Raw genomic sequence first — 25,469 nt, 5'->3', positions numbered from 1 at the left:
TCGATAAATTCGATCTGGATCGATCGCGGTCAGGTGTCTCATTTGTCACAGGCATTATTTCTGATTATACAACTGCTGCGCCTCCTCAATATGTTTCTGGAAGATGTAATTGGAAAAAAAAATTCACAAAGACAGCGTAATGAAGAGAACTCTTCCGATCTTGCATTAGATGCTGGCTACATTCTTGCACAACAGACAACTTAATTTCTTGGTATGCTTGGTATAAGGTAAAGGCAACAGGATATAAACTGTATGCTAACTTTCAAAGTGCACAGTTAGCAGCAAAAGAAAACAAAAGTGAAGCAGGCAGATCAATGGATAAAATTTTAATAGGTGCTCTCTCATCTTTATGCACTTACAAGTGCATAAGCACTACAGTTTGAGACGACAGCAAAAACAATTGCGCATGAATGTGCATCAACATTGGCTGCACGCCTAATAACGAGCAATCCACCTGATATGTTATATAATATACAAATAAAGAGCACTCATTCTGTGTGTACAGTATATATAATGAATTGTGGCTGCTTTGACAAGCAGACTAAGCATCAGAGAAGCTTTCATAAAAAAAAACAATATTTCTCGCATAGCATACATACATATAAACAAGGACATCTCGGCAAGTCTCATCAACAGTACTAGGTTACCAAACACATGTCATAAACTCCATATATTCAACAAAGCTCTTATATGTGTGGAGATGTACTATCTTTGTGAAGATGTTGCAGTACTCTAGCAATTCACAGAATTGAACTCGTGAATTCCCAGCTTCAGATGCTGGTATGATTTCAGAAAAACCAGCAAAGCTCAACAAACAGACAGCCATGACAAGTTCCCTCTGCTGGCTTGAGGAACATAATTTAGACATTTGAAATGCACATCAGAGCCCAGATTTTCTTTTTTTTTTTCACACATCAACACTGGCTCGCGCGTTGCCATGCTGCCACCATTTCCAGCAACGGCCTTTCAGCAGTGTATGACAAGGAACGTTAATCAACAGAAGGAATTGTTACAAAATCTGCTCCCAGGAATTAGCGGTATCTTTGAATCCAAGAAACAAACGAAATCTAGCCAAATAGACCAAAGTTTAAGATGCCCTGTGGTGTCTAAGCACTGAAGTGCAGACTGTGCATATCATGTTGACATGAAGTTCAATCTGCTAGACATCACTAACGAGAATTGTACAACTGCATCTGACTTGCACTTTCCTTTAGCGCATATTTTTAAATTGTTGTGGCAAAGACAAACAGGAGAGCTAAAGGAAATGGGGGAAGCATAAAGTAAGGAGACAATTGCAGGTAAATATAAATATTTTGTTCTTAGGTGACAAAGAAACAATAACTAACAAAAAAGCAACAAGATTGCATTATACACACATCTCTATTCATGTTGCTGCAAAGTGTATTCGCAGGCTTAAAATACAGTTAGCCAGTGGGAGTGTTTGTTAGCAACAAGAGACCTGCTAGTAAATGAATCCTAAAGAAATAAAATGCAAAAGAAACAAGCATAGTAAAGACTAAAAAAAGACATTTTAAGAGCTCTTAAATGTGATAAGGCATGAAAAAAAAACTTATTTTCCTTCTTGTTGGCAAAGTGATGGCGGGCACAAATTTTCAACCCACAAGTGGAGTTTACAATGAACAGCTGTTTTCTGCACAAATTTCTGGTACACACTGCCAGCCTGCATTTTCAAATTACATGGCTACAAATCTTAACAAGATTATACGCTTACAAATATGTCCATCAGGAAACACCTATTGCTAACACAGAAAACATCGCACATTTTCAGGTCTACCAAATCATCTCTGTGAGGGACAGACAGGCATGCATATTATAAGAGGCACTGCTCACAGATGTGTACTTGAAGTTGCCAAAGTAAAGGCAATACCTCTAACATGAGCTTTATGTAGAACAGTGAACATGCGCCCATGGTCAAGCATGGATGTACATGGACTTCAATGCTGATGGGGAAAGAAAAATTCAATTAAAACCAGGCACCTAGCCCAAGATTATTAAGACTGCACCAGTGTTGGTGCATGAATGTGCAGTTTGTGCATTTCATGTTGACACAAAAATCAAAAGAGTCAAAGATTTTTTTTTACCAGTGCGATTTAGTTTGCTTTCCATACCTTTGACAGACGCTTTTTCCGACTTAAATTCTCCTGTGCAGCTTTACTGTCCGAAATTTATTTCACTCGCATGCATTGTCCACTTGCGAACTAACATGAGATAATGTGATTTCCTTTATTTCATCCTATTCTATTCTAGTCACACATTGCTTGCAACAGCCTATTCTGGTGACAATAAAGGCAGAAAGCTGCTCAAGACTGTGACTAAGCATGAAATATAATGAAAGTGTGGTAGAAATGTTGCACCAGTTTGGCCTAGGATGAGAATACTAACACATTAAACACTACTGCTCTGCAGACTGGTCAGACGCTTACTTCTGGCTTTTAACAAACAATCGGTTTGCAAATACAGCTGCATCAAGAGAAAAAAAGTAAACATGAGCAATGGGCACATCTCTTGAGACAAGAACATGTCACGGATCAGACATATGCTTGTTTTCATTTGTGTTCATACAGTAAACAGTGCTTGTTGTCCTAGCCTTTTTTTTATTTGTTCAATTTTTCACACTACCTCAGTTAACATGCCTCGACAAACAGCTCCATCAGAATGAAAGCGTAAAAGCAGCGGAGTACGGAATCCTTCAACCCTTCAGCTGCAATTCAACCAATTTATTTGCTTATGACAACATTCAGATACTCCCTTATGACCAGAATGTCAAACGAGGGCAAGAGGTATGCGTATAGTTGCCATTCCATCAGCCTTGCAATTCAACCTACTTTGTTCTTGCAATGCAAGTTACCATCCCATTGTGATGGCAACATTTACGGCTTCCTTGGAAAGGTGTGCAGATGCAACTATCAGATGCAAAAAATGCGAAACCAAACCAAACAACAGTCTGCAAAAATTATTCAGAGACATAGGTGTCATTTCCTTATGCACCATTAGCCACTGCCAAACAAAGTTACGATTACACTTCAAATCTGCACGCATCCTTATAGCATCTGCCACAAAGCTCTGCTGTTCGTAGAGCCAATATTGCTTTGCCTGGGTCTGCATCTTCAAACCGATAAAATGCCTTAAACTTCATGAACAGACACCATATCTTTTAATTCTTATCACAAAGGCTTAGGACTACAGAAGGTAATATACAACAAATTATCCACCCTCTCTTTTCCAGGCAAAACAGCAAAAGTGCAAGAAACACAGAGAGGTTGATGGCTCTGGCAGAAATAACTTAGAGTTTAAATAAACTTCATGGTAAAGACAAAGCTTTGGGTTTTCAGTGCAACAACCAGGACTAACCCTACTCTACGACTGTGCTCTTCCATCACCTCCGAGGTGTGGCCTTCGCGAGATATTTCATAGGGCTGGCATGTAAATCATGTCTACCAAACATAATAACAATCATAACAATCAAAGCAAAGGAAAGGCTTGAAAATTTATGCAGCAACATCTTCGCAGCTCTTACCTCTCAAACTTGGAGGAGGGAACTGGCTAGTGAAGCACGCTTCAACTGATATTTGTGTAAACACGTCGGATCGACTGCCCATTGTGGCAATAAATAACAATGCCCTAGAAACCTTGGCATTACCAGTATTCACTACACACCAAAAGAAAAACCCAAAGTGTTCAATGTAAGTTAAAGAAATACAAAAACAATGCTCACAAAGGTAACAGTGGATTCAAGTCTTCAGATGCCTTCAGTAAAGGCAAGCCAGTTCCAAAAGTTGCAGTTGTGCAGAGCTGTACCATGGTAGCACTGAACCTTCAGTTTGTAAACATGATGGCAGTCAGAAAACAGTTGTCAACTTGAGATCAAACAAATCGTGTTCAATTTGGAAGTTTCCATTCTGCTGCATTTTTGCATAACTACACAGGTTTGCAAATAAGCACAAATCTGAATCCCCTTCACATACCTTCTAACAATAAACTGTGAATGCCACTGCCAATGGCACTTGATTTTTCTTGTGCTGCATTTCCTAGCGACTATAGTGCCCGTCATGCCATGCTTTCATGAATGCTGTCAGTGCTACCTGCATAAGAGGAATCGTGGAATGATGATGATTCGAGAAATAAGCATCATGCATGCACTATGAAGCCTGCATGGTGAAATAGCTAGTTAAGCACATACAGTGCCCCATCTAATAGCACGATCATATTTTATTTTATTTTCTACAGCACTGACAACACATAGAAAACAAACATAAAAGGCACTTTTAATGTCTGTTTTTCCTCACTTGTGTGTTGGCTGTGATGTAGAAAAAGTTGTGTGGATCGCCGACAAGCTTGTCTTGATGTCTTGGACAAATCAAGGAATAAGTGAAGCAGTCTAGCTGTGAACTATGCCTTAAGAAATGCCCTAAGATGTCATGGTGAAACTGAAGGTTCAATGCTATTATTATAACACCACCAACAACAGCACCTAACATTGAGAGAACCTGCTCTACACAAGCATGGCAATTGTGGAATTTCGGCATCTTATGGCCTCAGAAATTTTTGGCACAAGCTGTATGGGTGCCGAGGTAGCACAAGCACCTGTGTGCCTTGGCCACTGCAGTGGCACAAGAGAAGACGCCAAGTTACATTTGACGCCTGTTAGCTGCTTAGCACTCGCTAGTTTAGATTGTCTAGCCATGCCGACACACCACAAAGGCATCACCCAAACGCAAAAGTTGGCAAAACACTGGAGCCAGAAGAGAGCAAAGAATTTTCACAGATGGCACATGAACCGAAAGCTGCAATCCACAGTTTTGTTCGTGACCGCCGCAAAGCAGCGCTCAATACAATGCTTGGCTGCACAGGAGTCGCAGGAAATATGTTTTTGTCCAGCCAGCTCCAGTGTTCAAAAAGAAAAAGAAAAGAGAAAGTTGGTTGTGAAGAAGGCTACTAGTAGAGTCAAGTAGAGTATGCACCATATATGCCTTCAGACCGTTTCAATTCTTGCATGTCATCAAACTTTTGAGAACCCAAATGTGGGAAGAGAAAAAAGTTGTATAAAGGCGAGAAACTTGTCATTTTCGAGGAACACACTATTATACAGAGCATAACATTGTAAACCAGGCTCTTACAGCCGTGACCAAAACAAAGAAATTGACCCAAGGTCTGCTGTTCTTTCTGTACAAGTAGCTATACAAAAACAAAAATGCCAACATAACTGCCCTCACGCTTGTCAAATGTTAGCCAGCCAAAAGTTGTACCAGACAACTAATGGTCTTATCTGACAGAGGTGCACATGCACAACAAAGGCAAAATATTTTGTAAAAACAGTGTCCAACGTGTCCTCAGTACCAGACACCTACAAGCGTTCACCACACTGTGTCACACAAACAAGTTCTTCAAAGAAATAGGCATACCACCGTCAGTTATGCATATTTATATATATCTATATCTATATATGTATATATGTACACACATAAAACACACACATGCTCTACCACTGTTTGTACACACTACAAGAAATGAGACAGGGTGATGCGACATTTTGCTTTGTAGGCATTAATTGTTTCGGCTGGTCACGCTCAGCACCACAAGACTAGTGCGTCCCCCTTCTCATCTTCCCATATTGCCTGTTTTCAAAAATGAAAAGACTATTGAGCAGCAAGCAATCGCACAATCCACCAGGCCTTGCAGCAGTTGCCTTGCACCCAGATTTTCTGCACTGGACTACACCAGGAACGACTTTCTGCAGCAGCAAAGGGAAGGACTCTAGGGTCAAGTGTCTTCACACGAATGAGGGGTGTTTCGAAAGAAAGTTTTATCATTTTTTTTTAAGAGAAGATGGTGCACCAGGTGAAACAAACAATCCCCATAAGAACCCATGGCCGTTGCTGGTTCAACGACGAAAGGAGCATCAGCGGAAGATGAATGACGCATGCGCAGAGCGCCGAAGAAGAGAGAGTAGCAGCAGACCGGCTTGCTCAAAATTATTCGAGTACAAACCACAATGGCAGACAACATGTGCTGACAACGTGGTCGCCAGTGGTAGCGCATGCTGTTATCTGGGATGAATGGGCACATGGGACTAGTGTGTCCATCACCCATGAATGCCTACAGATCGCGTATGGTGAAGAGGTCATGTCTTGGGCCTTGCATTGCAGGGCACCGAGTTTTACCAGAGTGGTTTCTACAAACTGATTGCACGCTACAACAAATGTCTCAATGTCGGTGGTGACTATGTAGAATTACAGTGCAAGGTGCATAGTTCATGATGTCATGGTGTATTTTTTTTTGGCAATAAAATTTCCCTGTGAAAATAAATGACAAAACTTACTTTCGGAGCGTCCCTCATATAAATTGCGGAGCAGTCGGAACTAGCTTTGCGCCACCATCACTTTCAGTTTTGATGGTTACAATGCCACCATCGCAGAAACGGAAGGGCTTTACCAAGAAATTTGGTAACAGTTTTCCCACTTTCCTACAGCAACAAACCCTGAATCATGAAATCCTTAATGTCCTACTCATACGATGACGGTATTTGAACAATTGCAAATTCATGGTGAAACAAGGGGCGGCGGTGTCGTGTTCCTTAATCTGTTTTGCACACACACTTTCTTTGACTATAAATTTAGGCTTGGGTCAAATGAAAACACGTTGTTAAACATGGAAATGTTGATAAAGAATGGCTAAACAGTGGGCGAACAAGGGAAACCTCTGCGTTGAATAAACATTTTGAAATGATTGCTTCAGGCCGAGACTTGCCATGCTTGTAGGTTATTGATCCCTTCAAGTTTCCTTCTTCTTGTGCACTTTTTGTTTTGTAGAAAAAGAAGGAAATATTGTATTTAAGACGCTAAAAGTGAGCATCAAGTTGAGGCTGTAGAGGAGTGCCACACACAAAGTTGTCACCAGGTACACATGCTGATCCAACTTTGGTGCTCAAGCAAATTGCGGAAAGCCTGTGGCATTGCTTGCTGCTCTTACAGATGCCATAGCATCCCGAAAGAGCTAATGCAGTTAAAACATGGCCAGGCAAGACGGGCCATGCAACTTTTAATCACTTTTACAATGACTCCTCTTAACGGACCTCAATGGTTTTAAACCAAGACGATGACAGGAGAATCATGATCCAGGGATATTTCGAGCTGCACCTTTATGGCCGTATTTTCTGCCACCCAATAATGTTTGCTTTGCAGACCAACCAGTATCGAGGCAATCGCCGCACAATTTTTGCAAGTGGCAGCATGTACAACTCCATCGATGTTGAAACAAGTGTTTTGCACAACAGTCAAGGGTGTGACAGGGCATTGTAGAACAGACATGCATAAGGATCTACAGCAACAGCATTCGTTGTAGTGTTTTGCGAGTTTTCCCGACACTGGTCTCCCTTTACCAGGAGCGGGAAAAAAAAGAAAGTCAAGGGGGCACAGTCGAAGTTCAAGCAAAAACAAAGGGAATTCTTTCGTACAATAAATAACAACTACGACACAAGCAAAAACCAGGAGAATACATTTGCTTGGATATCCGAAGGCAGTGCTCGTTGTCAACTCGTGTGCACACATTGTGAGGCACTGGATGATGAGCGAGGCGGTTTGCTTGCAGGTGGTCGACAGCCGTCGGGGAATCCCCGGTGATGAAAGGGTACTTCTTTCTTGAGGGTGGCAACCTGAAAATAAAGAACAGCATAGAAGTTTAAGAGGATGGGGGAGGGCAAAGGTGAAAATCATGAAAGCAGACACAAACTGCCCATTCTTCACAAATCGTGGCCCATGTTTCTTGCACATTCCTTGCTCTCAAGACATTTTCTTCAGTGTCACCAAGCTTCAAATGTGTTTGCATTCACTGTATGCAGCTTCATAGGAAGATCACATAATTTTCATGACGAAAGTTCAAGAAACATTATGGAGAAAATGTGCAGTTGTACCTAAGTCGCAGCGCTTAAGTCTAGTGGACAGGTGAGCTCAGTGACTACCTAGCTGTCACCTTAGCGCATACAGCCACAGGCATCCAACTTGCACACACACATGTATCTCAGGCACAATCGCAAATGAAAGTAAAAGCTTGTCAAATCCAATCTCATGGGCACGTATGAATGCTAGTTGGAACAAAATTAGACTTGAACTCACAAATGTCACAGAAAAGTCACGATATATAGTAACAGAATGATGGACAGCATCTGAAAAAGCTGTTCCTTGTTTGTGTGTGTGTGTACACACACACACACACACACACACACACAGTTGAAACTCGATTTCAAAAAGTGATGACCACGGTCGAATTATTTCGTTAAATCTGGAAGTTCGTAAAATCGAGAAAGGAATTTTTTGGTCCTTCGAAATCTAAAATTGCAACATAGCGACACGCAAAAGCTACTGAGGCATTGTATTTGCCGCTAATCCAGTCATCTGTCGCATAAACCATGAAATAACGAAAGCAACCACCACCGCTCCTACCGAGGTGGAGTTGAGTCGGCTGTTCCGTGCACGGGTGCGGCATGCAGCTTCATCAATATAAAGCTAGGGATGTGACCATGGCGCGCCTAGATGTTTTAACGCGATAGCTTTAGAGCACATGCTCGAAGAAGAACCTGTCTGTGTCAAAATTAGAAAAAAATCGCCACTTTCTTTACTGATTTATGTTAGGAAAAACTTTGTTAAATCGAGTTCGACCAAGTTTATTTCGTTAATTCGGTTTCATGATAAAACTGAACCCTATGGGTACCCGTTGGGGAATGGAAATTTTTTTTGTTAGATCGAGAACTTCATAAAATCGGGTTTCGTTAGGTCCGAGTTTTAACTGTGTATAAAAATGAAACAAGTACCCCATTCTTTTTTTTTTTTTTTCCCCTTGGAATGTGATCCTCATCACTTTATGCTTCTTAGCTGACTATTCACTGCGAGATTGAACTACAGGTGGCCACTGCCGTGTTAGTGTGGACTTGAAAGAAGTGCAAACTGTCATTCAACGGGGGACTGACACTCAGCCACACAGTTCATTTCAACACTTATATGGGGTTCTTTGTGTATGCTTCACTTGTGTTCCACCTACTCTTAATAGCCTTGCACAAGCGAATTAATACTGCATTCTATGCAAATTTTGCAGTGGTTTAGAAAAGTTTATTCCTGTGCATCAAGGTACAGTGCAGTAGACTTCTATTAATTCAACTCCAATTCATCCAATTTTTCAGTTAATTCGATCTCGAACGAAGTTCCCGGTCAGTGCCCATACATTATGGGCTCAAACTTAGATTATTTCAATGTAATAATTGGCCTTCGCCAAATAATTCGAACTTGACTGATCAGCTTCGCTGCAATATAGCCACGCTATGTGCCGAAGCATACACAATTTATTGTGATGCACACCAAGAATGCAAAGGGCCCACTGTCACGGGACTTAGTACAAGTTTCTTAACTATACAGGCACGCACACAATGTCTCCAATCACAGTATGAGCACCTAGATGCCTAACAAGCATACTGGCAGCCATTCAGAGCTGTTTCTGACATTTCTGTGGCAAGTTGAGCTCTCGTTTTGCCTACCATGCATGTCTCATATATGAGACCATCAACTGGACACTTAATGGTGCCATTTTCTTCGGCCTTTCGTTTAACTTGATCTGTGGGATAATTTGACCAGTTTCATCGGTCCCGTACAAATCGAATTAACGGAAGTTGACTGTATTGAAATTGTGTAATGCATAATATTGAGCTTTAAGATGCATGGTGTTCTATGTACAAGAAGTTGTAAAAAGTTAAATACTTTGTTATATCGAAAATTTCATATCAAGCTTTAACTGTATTAAACAACTTTTGGTCCATGCAAACTTGTACACATGGAGATTGAATCCCAATTTCAGTTCTAAACAATGCTGAACTAGGGGAAAAGAAAACACAACTCTTCACTCGACAACACTTTGAATTTTATGATTTGGATGACAGAACTGAAAATTCATAATAAATCTGCATATCCTGCTTCACAACACACACTAATAACTAACTAGTGGATACTCCCATGAATACTAAGTTACAATTATCAGATGATGAGTAAAAAGCTGTTGAATTTACTACAGTATTTAGACGACTGAGCTCAGTGATTGACCGATACTGCAATATTTTTTTTTTCAACATTTAAACTTCATTTGTTTGTTGTGCATAGTATACTGAACTGCTGTATCAGTTATAACCAGTTAATTCGTTTCAACCCAATGAATAGTTTAAGGCATTGTGGTAGAAAAAATTACATGTTCAGCTCTGGTAGAACAGCACTTGTGCCACTGTTAACTATGCACTTGTGTACTTGCAAATTTCTGACTGTTACTGCACAAAACAAAGCTAAACAAGTTGCCTCTTTATCAGGAGACAACATGAGTGAAGGGTGCAAGTTATGAAGGATGCGAGTTATGAAGTATTTTTTCTGATGCACTCACCCTGTATATGCAGGTTGCCTGGAAGCACAGGAAGTCCTGCTCTCAACACCATCATCAACGTGCCAGCAGAAAGAGAGAATGTGGGCAAAATGGGCAAGGGCGGGTGGTGGAGGGGGGGGAGGGGCTGTACACTTCATTCCATACTCTATCAAAAGATTACAAACAAAGCCAGAAGACTGTATGCTCTCTGCCACCTTTAGTGGCATCACCAGTACTCGGAACCTGACAGAGGCAGACAGCAAATGCTCAAGACGAACCTGGCGATTCCACAGACGTGTTCGCTACTCTGTGCTATCACCCTCAATCAATCTTTTATGAGTCGGGTGTGAAGCACATGAAATTATGGGGCTAGTATTACATGTTATGTCTCGAGCCTTTACTGCAGCCTTCAGAAGCCTGAAGTTGTGTTACAAGTGTGTTTGGAATGTGGCTGTGCGTCTCAAATGCAACACATGCACACATAAACACTCCATTTCCAAGCATGTTTGGAGACTAAGATGTTTCTTCATAGCACGCACAATTTGACCACACTTCTTTATGCATATGTGTACTCGTGGACTACAGGTCTGCAGCTAGTGACACGCAGGTCTGCAAACGAACTTTCAATGCCTCAGAGTGCCAATTTCTGTCAAGGACCTGACAAGACAGTTAGAAAAGACAACTCTGAATATAGCAAGACAGCCCAAGCAAAGGCTCTTAAAATGAAGTGCGCAACCTTGGCCACAGTCTAGAAGAGTCTGGACAGAAGTGTACATCTAGGGGTTCTAGCTGGCAGGAGGTGACCAGGAATGAAATCTGGGGAAAAAGCGAGGCAATAACTAAGGAGGTGGAGCATGTAACTAAGGAATGAGTAAAACAGAAGGAGAGGTGGGAAGGAAGAGTTAGGAGTCTTCCATGTTGCAAGGGCTGTCAATGGAGACAACGGGCGCTAAGGGTGATCGTACACCGGAGGAGGAAGACGGATGGTGTTGGTGGAAGACCGAGGGGCACCCAGGGGAGCCACTGCTGCTCGACAGGGAGTCGCCCATGTCTTGTGGCACTGTTTGCTCGGGGCTGCTCATCGCCTCTAGGCTGCTCTGTGACAAGCTGGAGAAAGGGAAGGGGGTTGGGGGAAGCAATAAATGTGCAAATGGTTATGATGAATGTCAAGGAAACAAGCAAGTAATAAAAATGAGAACAAGAAATATGACTATATGAGTGCTCACTTACTAGTTTATTGCTCAGGAAAGCAGACATATTGCTTTGTCTACATATTTGTGCATGCCTAGCATAGTGCCATGCAATATGCTTCAGGCCCAATGATTACCCAGCAGAAATGGATGAAAGCAAGCAGGGCTTCAAAAGGGCCTTGTTGGTGTAGCCTCATTTTTCTGCTGTACTGTGGCAGGCAGAGTGATATACAAAGTCAGTGGAAGACAAGGAACAGACAACTAAGAAATTGTAATCAGCCTTTTTCACGGTGCAACGGCACTTGCACCTAGTCCTAGCGGATTAGCCGGGAAACATTTTGGAAAGGTTGAGCGCGTAGACCCATCTCAAAGGCAAGTCCCTCAAAAAAAGGAAGAGCACAGACGTGCACTGCTGCAAATGCTCGTGCCATGTACTGTATTGCGATTTCACCAGTAGCTCTACGTCGGGGCGTTGCTGAAAACGTGCATAGTATACGACTGCAACGCCATGTTTAAAATGGAAAGCGGGCAGGGCATCGTCCGGACTGCACCGTGAACCACGTAGCAGCCATGTTTCATTGACGGCTAGCAAACTTATTGAAAAACCCATGCGTTACACAAGGGCGTCATTTTGAGAACATTATGTTGCCAACAAAGTCTTGTTGCAGCGTCGGCGCTCTCTTGCTGCCACCAGCAGAAAGAGACAGAGTGGCCTGACTTCACATACCATATTTTTGCACGTATGACCCACATCAAGATCTTTAACAATTTAGCAGTCAAGTAGGAATTAGTTATATGCAAATTCCTTTTTGAAGTGTGGCTTCACGGCAAAGCGCACCACACTGCTACAAAGCCACACCTCAGGCGAGGTTCTTCATCATTCAGTTTCGTTATCTAATGGCAGTGTGTGGGTGTAGGCCAATTGGCGATTCATGATTTTGGGAAGTTACCGTAAGCAAAACATGAGACTTGAAGGGACAACACAACCGACAACACAAAGGAACAAAGGGATAAGCTGCTTCATGTTGTCCCTTTCTTCAGGTCTCGTGTTTTGCTTGCGATAACTTTCCAAAATAAAAAAAATTCTTTATCTCCTAGTTTCCCTCCCCTCTCCCCACTCCTGCGTGTTGAAGCTCCCTAGCCCCTCTTTTATGGTCGCCCATTCTCCTCCTCTCACAGGTCACCATTTCGCGTTCAATACTTTGCAAATAACGCACGCAGCGCCAGCAAACTCGTATGTCACCCGTTCCCACGGCACTCCCTCGGTCCACGCGAAGCACTTCGCGACACGGCAGTGAGCCAAATCGCCGTTGAGATTTTTGGCTCCGTCACGTCTCTGTTGCCACTGCCCATGCGAGGGCTTCGCCATCCACACTGTCATCCACTTTTGTGCGAGTGCTAGCTGCGAAGTGATCCGATTCACGTGACATGTCATTGGACTGATTCTTCCGCCATGATGTTCAGCATGTGAATCCAGCTTTGTCAGCATCACCGAAGAACGGGGTGATCGAGTCGTTAGACATAAGTACGGCGTGGACAAGTTGCGTATCTGCAAGTGGAAACTGTTTTTGCAATGATTTGAGCGTTGCTATATGCAGTTATTTCTGCCGATTGTAAGCACGGAAGTTTTAATTTTTTCCGGGCTCTTGTACTCAGGGGTGTGGGTAATACGCTGTGGTGGATTATACATGCAAAAATACGGTACTTGTTCCAGGCATGGTAACATGAACTACGAGACCGCCAAGATGCTGATGCCAACGATTGGCTGATTACTCAGCACAATGTGATCCTGAGACCATTTTATCATACAAGGCCGATAAAGATACAACCGACGAGCACAAGTTGTAGTGCAATGGGCTTTTGTGTGACAGCTTCACTGTAAAACAAGAACAGATGGGTGCTGAAGGACATGCTTCACACTTCATGGAACATCTAAGCCATACCCTATGTGAGGTACTCCATGACTGAGCTACCATGCCAGTGACAAATCAATCGCTGCTTTCAGCTGCAACCTGACTGCAGTAAAACCGTGTCAATTTGGATTGCAAGAGACCTAAAAATATGTCAGAATTAACTGAATGTTGAATTAAGGAGGGTATCAATAAAATACATCTGAAACTTGATTTAAGAAAGTGATGACCATGCTTGAATTATTTTGTTAAATCGGGAAGTTTGTAAAATCGAGTAAGGAATTTTTCGGTCCTTCGAAATCTAAAATTGTAACATAGCGACACCCAAAAGGTACTGCGGCATTGTATTTGTCACTAATCCACAGCTGCACGTGCAAAAAGTCTGCAAGGGGGGCCAAATACTGCCGCCCCTAGTGCCATCTGGTATGTAAGAACGCTAGCGACTGCCGCGTCCGTTGTACCGTGCATGGGTGTGCCGTGCAGCCTCGTCAAAATAATGCTAGGGCCGTGACTAGGGTGCCTACATGTTTTAATGCGACAGCTTTAGAGCGCACACTTGAAGAAAAATCCTGCTGCGTCAAAATTAGAAAGCAATCGCAGCTGTTTTACTCATTTATTTCTGGAAAAGCTTCCTTAAATCAGGTTTAATGCAAGCTAGTTTCGTTAATTCGGGCTGATGACAACACTGAACCTCACGGGTGCTTGCCGGGGAATGGAAATTTCTTTGTTAGATAGGGAAATCGGGAAAATGGGGTTTTGTTAGGCCAAGTTTTAACTGTAACAAACAAACGCTTATGAAGGCAACACGCTTTTATTTACTGAAAGAACAGGCAAATCCTGTTTTTATTTTGCAAAATAGTAGTGTGAAGGGTGCGATTCTCGTCATCTCGTGACTGATTAGCACTAACAGCAGCAAAGGCCTCGAGACTTTCTTCACAGTGCGGCCGCGGCGTGCATTTTCATTCAAGAAATGCATTTCACAGTCGCACGCATATCCAGACTATTTTTTCGCCGGGAGCAGTGCAACACCAAAGTCACTACACCAACACGGTGGGAAGCCATGCAATCAAAATGGGATATCAATGTTCTTTGCCCAGCAAACATAAAATGGTAAAGTATTAGTACCGTATTTACTCGAATCTAGGCTGGCCCTGATTGTAAGCCGACCCCCGAATGTCCAAAGCAAAAAAAAAAAAAAAAAAAAAAAAAAAAAAAAAAAAAAACTTGAATGTGGGCGAAACAAAGAAGTGAGGACAACATTCCCAAAATGAAAACATTTATTTAATATCAACATGCTGAGCTCACTCCACGTCATCATCGCTGCTAGCCTCGTACGCTTGCGTATGTGGGCAAGCTCGCGTCTGCATGCCCACACATGCGCAGACAGTGCGGCACGGCTCGTATGCGTTGAAATGCAGTGTGACCTCGGTGAACAGCTCCTCTCCGTTATCGCGCGCTTATCTTCATTATCGCTGTCACTGTGGCACACGTAAAAAGAGTCTCCCATTGCTCCCTCCAACAACGGATGTTTTTCTCATCGATGCTGAAGTTCTACCCGGCTTGAACGTTTGACGATGCCTCTGTGGCTAGCACAACTTTTTGTTTGAAAGCGGCACAATAGCGGCATCACCTGTTTGGTGCCATTATGGTAACACCATTCCGCATGCCTAGCTACGCCAGACGCCTAGCCACACCACTGCGGCGGCGCATGCTTCGCAGTCGGGCGCGCTACGCCGAAAAATGCTGTGGCAGCACTGCGATCGAAGTGGAGCGGGCTGCATCAAGGTCGCGTCGTTGGAAACTGCTGGAAATACTTCTGGGAAGGGTCATTCGTACTACTTCGCGCCCTAGTATATGCATTCAGGCCGCTCAAACGGTGGTCATAATTGCATATGACATATTTACGCCTTTGGAATAGATGCCTTTCATTCTCTTCTTTATTTCAAATTTTTTAATGCCGCTCGGTGAATGCGTGTGCATTGCGGCTGCAATGTCTGCTTTTATTCTACTATGTTATTGTACGGCTCCCTTTGGAGAACAAATATCTTTCTTGTTCTTCAAGCAGCATTTATCTGTCGTGTTATTTTTTCACATATAGTTTTCCATCAGTAGGGCCTTGCGAAATGCAGACGGAAAAAACATATGTAAACTTCCTGCTTGCCGCTTCAAACAAGGAAAACAAAACATATCTACCCTATCCGGCGCCCCGTACTCAGATTAACAGAAATTATTTTTATAGAAAAAGAAAAAGAAAGCTGCAGTACAACATTTCATTCACGTTTCCATCTTCATTGCGTAACAGAATGCGGAGTAATTCCTACGGGTTCTTTGAGTGTGGTCGGACCACGGGTGCCGAAAACAGTTGTAGGTAGTCATTATATATGCTATTCTTTGGCCTGTAAGCCATGTAAAATTTTTTGTCCAGCCCATGCTTAACAACAATGAAGAGAAAAAAGGTGGTGCAGTAGCCTAATTAGTGGCTACGGCATTGCACTACTAAACTCCACCTCGGGTTCAAACCAACTCGCGGAATTCGATGGGAACAAAACGGGAAAACATTCGTGCACTTCTGCTTAGGTGCACGTTAAAGAGTGGTGGGAACTAAACGGCTAGGGTGCTTCATAATCATATCGCCAGACATAAAACGCCAGAATTTTTTAAATTAAGAAAATACAAAAAAAAAGGGAAGGTAACTGCGTCCTTCGGCTTTTTTAAGGGGCGTAAACGAAATAAATTATTCTCAAGTCTGATTTCTGAGAAAAACATGTTGCGCTTATCTTATATTTCATACCTAAATTTAATGTTGTTTCCAACTGTACGTCCGTCCAACTAAGCAGCTTCTGTATTAATATAAACGGCTGCTTTCAGTTATCCGGTGCACTATCATAAGAACAATAATTAAGCAATTAAAGCGGCCTGCCTCACATACAAGTAGAGCTATTTGTAAATCTGCTGTGTTCGTTGAAGAGGGTAAGTGTGATACCGCATTGGGTACCCAGTTTTAATGGGTTGCAGACATGGTGATACTGCAAAAAAATTTTTTTCCTTGCCTGAATCAAGTTAGCAGATTCACAGGCTACCATAAAATGGGCCGTTTATATTGAATGTCAGCTGCGAACTTGTTCAGCAGAACAGATTAGCACCCGTGCGTTAATTCTCTCAGGAACTGATGTGCCTCTGTGTAACAGCCAAGACTCTCCAGCAGCACAATCATTCGGAATAAGATTCCTCATTTGCATTGGCCCCTCACCTTAGAGACTTCAAAAGTGCTATTGTGCGTTACATACGAGCGGAAACAGCTATCTGATCATTTTTAATAGTGAATTCAGAAGTCGAATACGATCTGAATAGCAAACACCACTTGATTAGGCTATTACGTTTCTACTTTGTTTCACCTGCTGGCAAGTTGAAGGAGATCGCCAGACAAGCCACAGAGATAACATTGGTAAAGACTTCTCGGTCTCCCCGATTCAGTCTGAATACATATGCAACATATTTTCCCTAACACAGATTAATGTCCAATAATTAATTGCCTTGATTCCTTTTCTCAAAATTTGTTTATTTCACCAGCTGGGGCTGGTGTAGCTTTTAAAAGATAAACACTTATTCTGGTCGGGAGTTCTCACTTTTTCAACCACTGCATTTAGAATATCTGATCATTTTTCTCTTACATGTACGTCTTTGATATGTGTGTCTATGTGCCCTTAGATTTACCTAGAAGTGCATTGGTCATCTGCATCTCTTCGCGCCCCGCAGTCAATAAACCTGTTTTTTTTTCACTATAATATTGTCTTCTTTTATCATTGTCCCTGATCAATATTCCACCAAAAAGAAGGGCACGAAAAATGACACAAAATCAACAAAATTTTCTTTTGTAGCTTCATGTTACGGATAGGCGGCTTCTGTGGCAAAAATTACGTGTTAGTTTTAGAAAACAGTGTTAAAAATAGCAGTTCACATGGCTAAGACTACAATTGGTAACGGCCAAAGAGAGTCGTAGGAGCACCAAAGCAAGTTAAACCATAAAAAATTTTACTGCACAGACTTTCTGTGAGAAAAACTGGGTGTTCGCCAGCGTCCAGGCAACGAACGCGCACTCGCTGGCAGATGACGCAGTTGACAATGACAGCAAAGTTGAAAACGTCTTGTTGTATAAGCCATGCGTAAAATATGTATATGTAGCAAAGAGGTGCCAATATAAATTAGCAGCTGAAATAAAGCACCATAATAAGAGCGTGCGCATGCAATTGGCCTCAGCTCCCGCAGCAAAATTGCAGTGTAGACCGGCTTATAACGTAAGTCGTGGGAGTTGTAAAAATCCACACTATAAGTGGTACCGCGTTATAACCAAAGCATACTTTTTTCGGCTTTTGCCTATGCCAAATAGACCACCCACATTTCAAACACAATTTATTACATATTTAACTAACACACACATGCAACACAATCACAACACAGCACAGAAACCAAGTTCTCCTGACACGTGCAGCATCAGCGGAAGAACGCTGTTATTTTCGTCTGGAGTTTTTTAACAACGCTTCGAACAATTTCGTCCTCTACAAGGCTTAAGCACTGAAGCGCTTTCTCACTCAAACTGTTCTTCGCGCAGTAAATCTTCACTTTGCTGAGGTATTCCAAAGCGTCTTTGCACGGGACATCTGGGTCTGGCGTCGGGTCGACATCGTCATCCGACTCGTCTTCGGTTGCAAGCTCCGGGCTACTGCGCACCGCTGCGACGATCGCGTCATCCGTGCCCGCTTCCTTGCAGACAGGAAGCTCAGACTCACCGGTATCGACATATTCTTGGAAGGTGTCTGTGGAGGAAACAAACTTGCTTTCAGTGAGGCCGGACCACACGTTGTCGGTGTTGACCGTCTCATCGGCAACATCGTCGCTTGGCTCATCGGTGTCAAGAGCCTAAGCATTGTGCATGAAGCCTGCTTTGTTGAAGCACCTGCCACCACGAAGCGGCAACCGCATCAATCGCACCCCTTAAATTCACTTAAAGAGGCTGCTGCTGCTGCATGCTCAGAAAAACTCTTTCGCAGATGAGTTTTTTGTAAAGTGCCTTTACAGTTGTGATGACATCCTGGTTGAGCGGCTGACATTTTGCAGTCGTGTTGGCAGGCAGAAACTAACTTGACTGCAGTCAACTTTGGCTTGATGTTGTGGGCTGTGCAGTTGTCGAGAATGAGCACGACCTGTCGCTTCTCTGCCACCATGTCTTCATCGAACTTGCAAAGCCAGCTTGTGAACATGTCTTGCGTCATCCACGCCTTTTTGTTGGATTTGTATGTCACTGGCAGGCACTCTTGCTTTTTAAAGCAACGTGGCCTTGCTGATTTTCCAATGACACACAGGCGGCGCTTGCCGCTTCCATCCATGTTAGTGCAAAACAACACAGTTATGCGCTCTTTCGAGGCCTTGCGGTCAGAGCAGGCTTTGCCTCTCAGCGCAAGAGTGCAGTTGGGCAGAAGGTTATAAAATACGCCAGCTTCGTCAGCATTGTATACGTCTCTGTCCGTATACATAAACAGCATGGTTTCCAAATTTAAGCGAAGCCAGACTTCGATGGACTTGTCGTTGATGCCACCGCTTTCACCACACACCACTTTGCAGCTGATGCCATGGCGATCCTTGAATCGCTGGATCCATCCATTTAGTCGGTTGAAGTCGTCGTGGCCTAAAAGAGCACCAAGGGACTTGGCTTTCAGTTGGAGCATGGGGCTACTCACTGGTATGTTCTGAGCCCTAACTTCATGGAACCATATGAAGAGTGCTGTGTCCACGTCTTCGTACTTCTGACGTACATATTCTCTTCCATAACAGGTGTTGTGTCGGCAGCGGCAGGCAAGCGGGGGGCCCCGACGGGCGAACGCGCGGCTAGCGCCGGCGCAGTGAAGGAGACACGGAGCTAACTGCTCCCGCTGAAAACCGGAACGAAGACTCCGCCGACCTGCGGCTGTTTATTACTTATAAAGGCTTCACCTGCTAGATGGCACCTCCCGATTGGTCCAAGCTTGTCACATGACAGAAGGGGGGTGCGCCATCTAGCTAAGCAATTACAAAACATACATGTGCGATGACACAGAGATCTGACAGGGGGCGACACTATACTACATCATCCCCCCCTGGAAACAAAGCGAGCATACAGTGAAACGCGCACACAAGACGCGCACTTAAGTCCAAAGGCAATTTCAGTTCATTCCCCCCCACGTTCGCACACGCGCACCAGTCGCACACAAAGCACGCACTTAAGTCCACAACAATTTCAGTCCGTCCCTGCCCAAGTTCACATACACGTGCACCAGTCTTGGGCACCAAAACACAGGCAGTCACTCAGTCTGACAAGGAACACGGCACAACACTCACTGCACCGCAACAAGGAGCACATTTTATACCTGTGTTAACGAAACATGTGGACTGTCTCCTAAATGTCAGAACAAGGCCCCTAGCTGTGGCATTTCGAAGACGGAAATACGCTCTACACTACATAAACAAAATCATCGAGCCACGGAGGCAGTTTTCTGTCACGATGAGGACGCGTGCGTACCTCAGAAGAACTTTGGGGGTTGCGACGCGTATCGGTCGACTTTAAAGACCCAGTCGTCCCACTACTATTTCCCTCCCCCTGGTTGGACAATTTAATGTGGTTAGCGCTCAAAGCTGGAGAGGGTTGCCCAGGAAGCTCCTCTCGAAGTCCCAACAAGTCCTGGGAGGCTACCGATTCCCCCACGGAATCAGAGACGACTGCCGACTGTGCAGACTCGGAAGTGATACAGTCAGACGAACTGCTTAACTGATGCCTATGAAAGGACGATGTCACTACAGACAAGTCATCGGAATGACTATCCAAGTTTGAATACGAGTACAAAAAGTTTCTATCACTTGTACACATTGTACTACCTGCTGGATCCTTCATCACTACGGTTAACTTAGACACATGCCACGTCTTCCCATCACTGAGTAGAAAAGTAGATGGTCCTATCTGGACCTTCACTTTAAGAGGTTTACTGTACTTAAAAAATCCTTTCCTGTTAAATCTGATTCTGACGGTGTCTCCCACCTTGATACGAGTTGCCTGAGCACCTCTACGTTTGTCTACGTACTTTTTAGTCTGCGACTGTTTCTGCAAGACCCTTTCTTGCACTTGAGACACAAGACTGTCCTGTTCTCGTAGATCTACACAGAGCCGCATGGTTCCATCCTTCTTGCGCACCACCACGAGTGGAGACACCCACTCAGTAGCCTCGACGCGCTCGATGACGTCGCAGTCCTCGAGACGTCGCAATTCATGTGTGACCTGGTCACGGAGAGCCAGGGGTAGTCGGCGCAACTTTGAAGATACTGGTTTCGCATCTTGCTGCCGATGAATTCGGTGCACAAAGTTGTTGACGAGGCCCAACTCGTCACTGGAAAGGTGATGAAAACCCGGAGGCACACCTGTGGGGCTCTGTACTGAAGGAAGCGATGGTAGACGACATGTCAACGACGTACCGTCGATCTGTATGCCCAAGCGTTGGATGGCGTCTAAACCCAGCAGTGATGTTCCTGTAGTCGTTACGTGGAACGTGACGGAGCATGACCTTTGGAAAAACTGGACAGTGGCTTGAAACAGGCCTTGAATGTCGATGCGTTGCTTGGAGAAATTTTTCAAGTCCACTGCTGTTTTTGACAGTCTGTGCTGTCGACCAAAGTGCTTTCCAAAATCCTCGGCAGTCATCAATGAGGCAGACGCTCCCGTATCCACCGGCAGTCGCATGGCGACGCCGTTCACTACGACTGGAACTTCCAAATCTTTTTTGGTTTCGAAAGCGCTTACCGTCAAGACAGACGCGGACGGCTGCCCTGCGGAAGTTGAAGACAGCGTCTCTGCGGAAGAGACGTGTTGAACAGTACGGGTTTTTCGGCAAACTGATGCAAAATGGCCCAACGTGTGGCAGGCGTTGCACCGCCGGTTCCTTGCTGGACAATTCCTGTACGTTGCAATATGCTTCGCGCTGCCACACCGGTCGCATGCACCACGGTTCCCGGAGAAGCCATGTGCGAAATGTCCGTCGTCTCGGCGGCCTCTCGGAAGAAGGCCGTGGTCTCGGCGGCCTCTCGGAAGAAGGCCGTGGTCTCGGCGGCCTCTCGGAAGAAGGCCGTGGTCTCGGCGGCCTCTCGGAAGAAGGCCGTGGTCTCGGCGGCCTCTCGGAAGAAGGCCGTGGTCTCGGCGGCCTCTCGGAAGAAGTCGGCCCTCTTGGCGGCTTCCCGGAAGAAGTCGGCCCTCTTGGCGGCTTCCCGGAAGAAGTCGGCCCTCTTGGCGGCTTCCCGGAAGAAGTCGGCCATCTTCATGGCCTCCCGGACTACGTCGGCCATCTTGACCCGTCGACGGAACGCCAAGCTGGGATGCTTCAATTCTTCGAACATTTTCGGAGCCGAACGCGCGGTTCGCTCGATGCAAGGCTTCTAACGAGCGTCCAATTTCTTCTGCCTTGTCCAGGGACAGGGTTTCGCCATGAGCCAGCAACTTTTCGCGAACGCTGACGTTCGCTACGCCATGTATTATCTGGTCTCGGACGCGCTCGTTGTAGGCTGTGCCGAAGTTGCACTGTACCGCCTTCTCCTTCAATGCGGTCACGAATTCCAGGAATCCCTCTCCCTCGAACTGCTTTCGACTGGTGAATTCGTGCCGTTCCGCCAGGACATTTGTTGACGCGGCGAACAGCCGGTCAAGCCGCTCCAAGAGTCTCGGAAACTCTGACGCTGGCGGGACCGCATCACTTGACGATGACGCTGCGCCGGTCGACTGCCTTGCTGCTTCGCTTGAAGCTGACGCTGCGCTGGTTAACTGCCTTGCTGCTTCCTGCTCCTCGTCTGCAAAGTACTTCCGTTGTCCCTCACGCCCGAGAGCGCTGACGAGCGCGGACGCTCGTCGCGCGTCCGTCCAGTCGCCACCGCCGGCCGCTTCGAGGTGGGCCTGAAAAATTTTTTTCCATCGATGCCATGGAATTAACGGTGGCCCGGGCACTTCAAGAAAGACTGGAAGGTTCGCCGTAAAAGAAGCCATGCCCGGTAGCGTGCAGGAGGCAAGCCGGAGCTCGCCGCAGGAATGGGGCAAGAACAAAGGAGCGAGTAGGCCTAGGCTCGGAAGCCTCGCGACGCCGAGTGCGTCGGCGGCGTTTGCCTGCCGTGCGGACACGGGAAGGGTCGCTTCACTTACGAAGCTCGTTGGTGTCCCGGGGCTTCGGTCGGAACCGCTGCGGGAATCCCATCTTCGTCGCCAAAAGATGTTGTGTCGGCAGCGGCAGGCAAGCGGGGGGCCCCGACGGGCGAACGCGCAGCTAGCGCCGGCGCAGAGAAGGAGACACGGAGCTAACTGCTCCCGCTGAAAACCGGAACGAAGACTCCGCCGACCTGCGGCTGTTTATTACTTATAAAGGCTTCACCTGCTAGATGGCACCTCCCGATTGGTCCAAGCTTGTCACATGACAGAAGGGGGGTGCGCCATCTAGCTAAGCAATTACAAAACATACATGTGCGATGACACAGAGATCTGACAGGGGGCGACACTATACTACAACAGGGAAGACAAATCTCGCTACAGTTGCTGCTGCAATTTGTCCTTGTTCTTGTATGTGGTAGACACGGTTGCGTCGGAAACGCCGTATTTGGCCGGCACCAACGCCTTCTCCAGCCCACTTTCTATGTCCCTTATAACGCATTCCTTCATCTCCAGCAATAAGGCGTGCCTCTTTCTCACACTGCTTGAAGACGCCGCCGAGGCCATGGTGACAAAAGCCCGACAACACACGTGCACAGAGGACAACTATGCTACGACGAGATCATGACGTGCACACACGAAATGCAACAAAGAGACTGAAAAAATAAAAAGGAGTGCGCTGTTGCCGCTATCGCTTCTACCCCACACTCTGCGCAGCGCGCACCCTGATTGGACGCTGCTATAGTGACGAAAACACTCGCCCTCCTTCCTCTAAAGTCTCCCGCCTTTCTCTCCTTTTCGTTTCGCTTTTCGCCACTGGTCTCTACGCGCATGCCCACGCTCCCCCTTCTCCGCGTTTGCACGCCTGGCAACCCTGCGGCCGTGTGCGTTGTGCTCAACGCCTCCGAGAAAAGGTCATGTTCTGTGCGCTGATTTCATGGCCGCGCGCTTAAAGGAATCGCACTATAACCAGTATTCTGCTTCGTGCACCTACTCAATAAACGGTCCGCCTATACATTGAGTTTTATGGGAGATACATTGGTGGTAAAAAAACCCACGCTATAACCGGTTCCGCGTTAAAAGCGGTTACGTTATAAATGGCCTGCACTGAACATTGAATATGCCGCAAAGCGCGTCTCTGCCCCAATCCAGTTCACTCGCAGCACCTTCACAAAATTTTTCCACACGCGGTGCCTCAGCAGGAGAGTGCTGTTCGTCCCACTCAACCATTGTCTAGTACACTCTATGGCGACGTTGCTTGTGTACTTCAGTTGGCTACTGGCGCGGCTAGTAGCAACTGCAATACTGACTTTTCCAGATGGCGCTAGCTATGTACTATAGTTATCTTCAATTACAAACTGCCGTGTTCTTTAAAATCCTCGAATCTAAGCCGACCATAGAGTTTGGTATATGATTATTTGAAAAAGACTATCGGCCTAGATTCGAATAAATGCGGTATATGACTCAGGGAAATACCAGTGTAAATTGGGGGTGTACCAGCCATATTCTACAGTGCACATTAAAGTGAGAATCCCACCTGTGGTGCAGCATGTGTGACACTGACATGTCATGTGGCCCAACGGAGAGGTTGAGTCGCTTTGATGGCACAGGCAATGAGTCTCCCTGGTCCATCTCCATGTCAACTGCACAGCACAAAAAGCCGCAATTAGCATGGCAGATAAACCATCACCAGGCAGCATGTGTATCTTTGAACGTACATGAATTTTGTCATTTTTGAACTGTTTGCAGGGTAGCACAATCAGTCACACAACCGACAAAATAATCACAAGACAATATTTACTAAAGAGCAATAATGTGAAAATCAGCCAAGTGGCAGTGACTGAGTCCAACTTGTCGATGATGGAACTTGTGGGAGTTCCAGCATTCACACTGCAGTTGCGCGACACTATTATGTTTCGGATAACCTCCAGCATCCTCTTCTCCCGGATGGGCGAGGGTGGAAGCGGGCTACCCTGGCTCACTTTTGTGGGACTCAAGCACTTGTTCATGCACGCGAGACGGGGCTTGGGAAGAACACAACGGGACATCAAAAGGTGTGTACGTTAACCACTTTGACCGGCTGTGGACCTTTGTTCACCACCTGCCGGCAGTTGCCAATCTTCGTGGCTGCTATTTTTCCCATATCATGAACGCAGATCATGTCAGGAAAATCTAGCGTTTACACTGTCCAAAACTATCGAAGAGGAAGTGGATGCAGCATCGAAGGCGTACACATGTGCTGTGTCCGAACTCTTCTTCATATAAAACCCCATTTAAGAATGTGTGCACCATCAACCGACAGTGGCTGAATGGGTTAACATGCTGGTCTCGCAACCCATAGTTCCTGGGGTTGAATCGCCAGTCTAAAATTTTATTTTCAGGTTAACATATATTTATTTATTGCCTTTATCGGAAATTTTCACTCAGGGCCAACAGACTCCAACAATGCCCACACCAAATTTTCTGCAAAACGAGCTCCTAAATGATATCGCATTAAAAAGCAACAATCTGTCTTATTCAAGGACATATCATTATCTGAACTGTCAGAAGCTAAGGTGGAAGTCAATATTACATGTCAAGGTCGCCGCTCGTGCGTTTCTGTCCATATTACCGTGATATGCACATGCATTTGTTTTGTGAATATGCGATCGTTTGCAGGTTCTATAAAGCACGGCTCGACTTGATATTTCAAATGTGTTTTAGTGCCTGGAGCATCAACTGATACGAATGGGCGGAACAGTCAGCTGTTCTCGT

The 25,469-nt window shown here is 45.1% G+C and overlaps 2 protein-coding genes across 4 annotated transcripts in view; both read right to left on the bottom strand.

Annotated features, from left to right (window-relative positions):
• Positions 1 to 311: 311 nt before the first annotated feature.
• LOC126541582 (PABIR family member 2) overlaps positions 312 to 25,469 on the bottom strand; it is a 50,255-nt gene continuing 25,097 nt past the window's right edge. For all 3 annotated transcript variants that reach the window (XM_050188409.3, XM_055076758.2, XM_055076757.1), the window contains 3 exons: positions 24,253 to 24,358; positions 10,432 to 11,517; positions 312 to 7,672 (listed from right to left, as the gene is read on the bottom strand). In XM_050188409.3, the coding sequence (XP_050044366.1) occupies positions 11,313 to 11,517; positions 24,253 to 24,358 (311 nt within the window). In that variant the 3' untranslated portion in view covers positions 312 to 7,672; positions 10,432 to 11,312. The remainder of the gene's footprint in view (positions 7,673 to 10,431; positions 11,518 to 24,252; positions 24,359 to 25,469) is intronic.
• LOC140216089 (uncharacterized) lies at positions 19,439 to 23,945 on the bottom strand. The gene is made up of 3 exons (XM_072286393.1): positions 23,882 to 23,945; positions 22,716 to 22,909; positions 19,439 to 22,472 (listed from the first exon to the last, which is right to left on the bottom strand). The coding sequence occupies exons 1-3, from the start codon at positions 23,943 to 23,945 to the stop codon at positions 19,995 to 19,997; spliced, it is 2,736 nt and encodes a 911-aa protein (XP_072142494.1). The 3' UTR covers positions 19,439 to 19,994.

The sequence above is a fragment of the Dermacentor andersoni genome, chromosome 2 (genome assembly GCF_023375885.2).
Source record: "Dermacentor andersoni chromosome 2, qqDerAnde1_hic_scaffold, whole genome shotgun sequence".
NCBI classification, from domain to species: domain Eukaryota; kingdom Metazoa; phylum Arthropoda; class Arachnida; order Ixodida; family Ixodidae; genus Dermacentor; species Dermacentor andersoni.
Note: the sequence above shows the minus strand (reverse complement) of the source record. Positions and strands in the feature narration are given on the sequence as shown.

Coding starts and splice junctions, on each gene's coding strand:
- LOC140216089 (XM_072286393.1), bottom strand. CDS start 23,945: ATGGTTGAGTGGGACGAACAGCACTCTCCTGCTGAGGCACCGCGTGTG. Junction 22,910..23,881: donor TGTGGAAAAATTTTGTGAAG/GTGCTGCGAGTG, acceptor AAACAGCCGCAG/GTCGGCGGAGTCTTCGTTCC. Junction 22,473..22,715: donor CCGGGACACCAACGAGCTTC/GTAAGTGAAGCG, acceptor AAAATTTTTCAG/GCCCACCTCGAAGCGGCCGG.